Below are 5,572 nucleotides of genomic sequence, written 5' to 3'. Positions count from 1 at the left end.
CTCACGGTTAACGTCCTGCAGGAAGAGCTACGACGCTAATATTAGTGTAAATTCTTCACGTTTCATGGACCCAAGATCCAGAGGTAACACTGTACAGTGCAATAGAAGTTTGCCCCAATGCAATTCTGAAGTCTAATACAGCCACAGTGTGACTTTAACTATTATTTTTGGGTGTGTCAAATTAACTACTTATTGCCTTTTGTTTAATTAATATAACAACATTCCAACCTTGTTCAGCTTTACCTAGTCCAAATATGGCATTATTCCACTATTTGCATCCATTTGCATCAGTTTCAATATGGGACTCTTATTCTGAAGGCGAACTGCAAATTCCATTGTGGCTCATCCTTATTGTGGCTAGCTTCACACCTTTCCGACGAGATAAAACAATCACGCGCAAGGTGTACTGTCTCAAACAGAATACCGAGAAGAGCAACAGTCGGTAGTCGAACCACACTAGAACCGGACAGAAAAAAACAACTGAAAACCTGTCAGACCATTGGACAAGTGAACTCGAACCGAGCCTGAGAGAAAACGGGACCTTTGTTTTTAGAAGCAGCAGGGAGCCCAACCGGAGGAAAGATGAGTTTTCTGCCCTACTTCTCTGCTGAGACCTGGACACTCCTGGCCCTCCTCATCACCCTCATAGTGGTGTAAGAACTTCAAATGAAATTGTATTACATCAAATCAAATGCCATATGCCACATGCATGGTAGTTAACCGGTGTAGACTAACAGGGAAATGCTTACTTAGGGGTCATTTTCCAACAATGCAGAGTTAAAGATATGTTTTTATTTTTTGTAAATACTTCTCTAGAATATATTACTAGTTAATGTGTGTGTGTGTGTGTGTATAGGTATGGATACTGGCCCTATGGTGTATTCACTAAGATGGGGATCCCTGGACCCAAACCCCTACCTTACTTTGGCACAATGATGGAGTATAAAAAGGTTTGTAATAATAATATGCCATTTAGCAGACGCTTTTATCCAAAGCCACTTACAGTCATGCCTGCATACATTATTTTGTGTATGGGTGGTCCCGGGGATCGAACCCACTACCTTGGCGTTACAAGCGCCGTGCTCTACCAGCTGAGCTACAGAGGACCACGTTGTCCACATTCATAGTAAACATCTCTTACATGTTTTACACAATAGTGTTTTTCCCCCCCCCCCATGTAAAATAATACATTGAGAAGGACAAAAATGACTAGCAGGTTGTTTAAACAATAGATAAACAAAAGGTCATATGAGACATGATAAGTCTAGAAGTTGTGTTGCTTGCCCCTGGGGGCCGTAAAACAGAACAGAACAAACCCCCCTCAACCCTGACCTGTTTCAGGTGTGTTCTCTGTTCAGGCATGAATCAGCTGTTTTTTTTCTCTCTCTCTCTCTCCCTCTCTCTCTCTGTACTCTCTCTCTCTCTGTACTCTCTCTCCATGTCTCTCTCTCTCTCGCTCTCTCTCTCTCTCTCTCTCTCTCTCTCTCTCTCTCTCTCTCTCTCTCTCTCTCTCTCTCTCTCTCTCTCTCTCTCTCTCTCTCTCTCTCTCTCTCTCTCTCTCTCTCTCTCTCTCTCTCTCCAGGGTTTCACTAACTTTGACACAGAGTGCTTTCAGAAGTACGGGAGAATCTGGGGGTGAGTTCAGTTGGCTGTACTGTACTAGGTTGACTCACAACTGTACTATGCTCAATTCTTCACCTGCTCAAGCTATCATGTGACCATGAATAATAATAGTAATATCAACAGTAACAACAAGAATAATGTTTTATATGTAGTTTTATATGAGGTGGTTTAAGCCAGGTGTGTGTGTGTTTCTCCTCTGTGAAGGATCTATGATGGGAGGCAGTCTGTTCTGTGTACCATGTACAGTGAGGGAAAAAAGTATTTGATCCCCTGCTGATTTTGTAAATTTGCCCACTGATAAAGAAATGATCAGTCTATAATTTTAATGGTAGGTTTATTTGAACATTGAGAGACAGAATAACAACAAAAAAATCCAGAAAACATGTCAAAAATGTTATAAATTGATTTGCATTATAACGAGGGAAATAAGTATTTGACCCCTCTGCAAAACATGACTTAGTACTTGGTGGAAAAACCCTTGTTGGCAATCAGAGGTCAGACGTTTCTTGTAGTTGGCTACCAGGATTGCACACATCTCAGGAGGGATTTTGTTCCACTCCTCTTTGCAGATCTTCTATAAGTCATTAAGGTTTTGAGGCTGACATTTAGCGAACCTTCAGCTCCCTCCACAGATTTTCTATGGTATTAAGGTCTGGAGACTGGCTAGGCCACTCCAGGACCTTAATGTGCTTCTTCTTGAGCCACTCCTTTGTTGCCTTGGCCGTGTGTTTTGGGTCATTGTCATGCTGGAATACCCATCCACGACCCTTTTTCAATGCCCTGGCTGAGGGAAGGAGGTTCTCACCCAAGATTTGACGATACATGGCCCCGTCCATCGTCCCTTTGATGCGGTGAAGTTGTCCTGTCCCCTTAGCAGAAAAACACCCCCAAAGCATAATGTTTCCACCTCCATGTTTGACGGTGGGGATGGTGTTCTTGGGGTCATAGGCAGTATTGCTCCTCCTCCAAACACGGCGAGTAGAGTTGATGCCAAAGAGCTCGATTTTGGTCTCATCTGACCACAACACTTTCACCCAGTTCTCCTCTGAATCATTCAGATGTTAATTGGCAAACTTCAGACGGGCCTGTATATGTGCTTTCTTGAGCAGGGGGGACATTGAGGGCGCTGCAGGATTTCAGTCCTTCACGGCGTAGTGTGTTACCAATTGTTTTCTTGGTGACTATGGTCCCAGCTGCCTTGAGATCATTGACAAGATCCTCCCGCGTAGTTCTGGGCTGATTCCTCACCGTTCTCATGATCATTGCAACTCCACGAGGTGAGATCTTGCATGGAGCCCCAGGCCAAGGGAGATTGACAGTTCTTTTGTGTTTCTTCCATTTGCAAATAATCGCATCAACTGTTGTCACCTTCTCACCAATCTGCTTGGCGATGGTCTTGTAGCCCATTCCAGCCTTGTGTAGGTCTACAATCTTGTCCCTGACATCCTTGGAGAGCTCTTTGGTCTTGGCCATGGTGGAGAGTTTGGAATCTGATTGATTGATTGCTTCTGTGGACAGGTGTCTTTTATACAGGTAACAAACTGAGATTAGGAGCACTCCCTTTAAGAGTGTGCTCCTAATCTCAGCTCGTTACCTGTATAAAAGACACCTGGGAGCCAGAAATCTTTCTGATTGAGAGGGGGTCAGGTAGCTTAGTCGGTAAGAGCGTTGTGCCAGTAACCGAAAGGTCGCTGGTTCTAATCCCCGAGCCGACTAGGTGAAAAATCTGTCGATGTGCCCTTAAGCAAGGTACTTAACCCTAATTGCTCCTGTAAGTCGCTCTGGATAAGAGCGTCTGCTAAATGACTAAAACAAACAACAAAACAACTTATTTCCCTCATTAAAATGCAAATCAATTTATAACATTTTTGACATGCGTTTTTCTGGATTTTGTTGTTGTTATTCTGTCTCTCACTGTTCAAATAAACCTACCATTAAAATTATAGACTGATAATTTCTTTGTCAGTGGGCAAACGTACAAAATCAGCAGGGGATCAAATACTTTTTTCCCTCACTGTAGGTGTATATATAGTGGTTTAATCCAGGTGTCTGTGTGTTTCTCCTCTGTGAAGGATCTATGATGGGAGGCAGCCTGTTCTGTGTATCATGGACAAAAGCATGATCAAGACCATCCTGATTAAAGAGTGTTATAGCATCTTCACCAACCGCAGGGTGAGACACACACACACACACACACACACACACACACACACACACACACACACACACACCCCTAATAATAATAATCCTAACATCATTATTTATATTATTAATACATTATCTGTGGAATTCATGTAAATATGAAAGACTTCTGTCTGAACGGAGAGCTGTTTGATAATTATTACAACTGTCCTCCATGTTTTAGAACTTCCATCTGAAAGGAGAGCTGTTTGATAATTATTACAACTGTCCTCCATGTTTTAGAACTTCCATCTGAACGGAGAGCTGTTTGATAATTATTACAACTGTCCTCCATGTTTTAGAACCTCCATCTGAACGGAGAGCTGTTTGATAATTATTACAACTGTCCTCCATGTTTTAGAACTTCCGTCTGAACGGAGAGCTGTTTGATGCGTTGTCCGTTGCCGAGGACGATACATGGAGACGGATCCGCAGTGTCCTCTCTCCTTCCTTTACCTCTGGACGACTAAAAGAGGTAGAACCATCCCTCCATCTCCCTCATCATTTTATCATCTGTCATTTCTACTCATGTTTTATCAATTTATTATAAACTCATTATAGCTTGTTATAAACTCTTTATAAACCCATTTTGAACATGTTATAAAGTTATTATCAACGTGTTATAAACTCCTCTCTCTTCTCTAGATGTTTGGTGTCATGAAGCAGCTAACCTGCTACTCTCTCTCTCTCTGTTCTCTCTCTGTCTCTCTCTGTACTCTCTCTCTCCCCTCTCTCTCTCTCCCTCTCTCTCTCTCTCTCTCTCTGTCTGTCTGTCTGTCTGTCTGTCTGTCTCTGTCTCTCTCTCTCTCTGTCTCTCTCACTCCCACCCCTTTCTCTCTCTCTCTCTCTCTCTCTCTCTCTCTCTCTCTCTCTCTCTCTCTCTCTCTCTCTGTCTCTCTCTCTCCCTTCTCTCTCTCTCTCTCTCTCTCTCTCTCTCTCTCTCTCTCTCCTCTAGATGTTTGGTATCATGAAGCAGCACTCCTCTACCCTGCTGAATGGAATGAAGAAGCAGGCAGATAAAGACCAGGCCATCGAACTGAAGGAGTGAGTCCTGACCTCTGACCCCTAACCTCTGACTTTTCACCTTACACCTCTGAGTCTTGATTGTAATACACACACACAAAGTATTCACATTTTGTGTTACAGCCTGAATTCAAAATGGATTAAAAAAATTAATAAATAAATCACATCTACACACAATACATTTTACATTACATTTTAATAATTTAGCAGACGCTCTCATCCAGAGCAACTTACAGTAAGTGAGTGCATACATTTTTCATACTGGCCCCCCGTGGGAAACGAACCCACAACCCTGGCGTTGCAAGCGCCATGCTCTACCAACTGAGCTACAGGGGACTCCAATACCCCATAATGACAGTGAAAACATGTTTTTAGGACATTTATTGAAAATGAAATACAGAAATATCTCATTTATATAATTATTCACACCCCTGAGTGAATACATGTTAGAATCACCTTTAGCAGCGATTACAGCTGTGAGTCTTTCTGGGTAAGTCTCTAAGAGCTTTGTACATCTGGATTGTACAATATTCGCACAATATTCGCACATTATTCTTTTAAAAATTCTTCAAGCTCTGTCAAGTTGGTTGTTGATCATTACTAGAAAGCCATTTCAAGTCTTGCCATAGATTTTCAAGCCGAATTTAAGTCAATACTGTAACTAGGCCACTCAGGAACATTCAATGTCGTCTAAGTAAGCAACTCCAGTGTATATTTGGCCTTGTGTTTTAGGTTATTGTCCTGC

The 5,572-nt window shown here is 42.3% G+C and overlaps 1 protein-coding gene across 1 annotated transcript; it reads left to right on the top strand.

Annotated features, from left to right (window-relative positions):
• Nucleotides 1-362: 362 nt before the first annotated feature.
• Nucleotides 363-4,946, top strand: LOC121570146 (cytochrome P450 3A27). Its single transcript, XM_045220249.1, has 6 exons — nt 363-653; nt 857-950; nt 1,583-1,635; nt 3,696-3,795; nt 4,166-4,279; nt 4,760-4,946. The coding sequence occupies exons 1-6, from the start codon at nt 583-585 to the stop codon at nt 4,850-4,852; spliced, it is 525 nt and encodes a 174-aa protein (XP_045076184.1). The 5' UTR covers nt 363-582; the 3' UTR covers nt 4,853-4,946.
• The last annotated feature ends 626 nt before the right edge of the window (nt 4,947-5,572 follow it).

This window comes from Coregonus clupeaformis, unplaced genomic scaffold, assembly GCF_020615455.1.
Source record: "Coregonus clupeaformis isolate EN_2021a unplaced genomic scaffold, ASM2061545v1 scaf3432, whole genome shotgun sequence".
NCBI lineage: Eukaryota > Metazoa > Chordata > Actinopteri > Salmoniformes > Salmonidae > Coregonus > Coregonus clupeaformis.
Note: the sequence above shows the minus strand (reverse complement) of the source record. Positions and strands in the feature narration are given on the sequence as shown.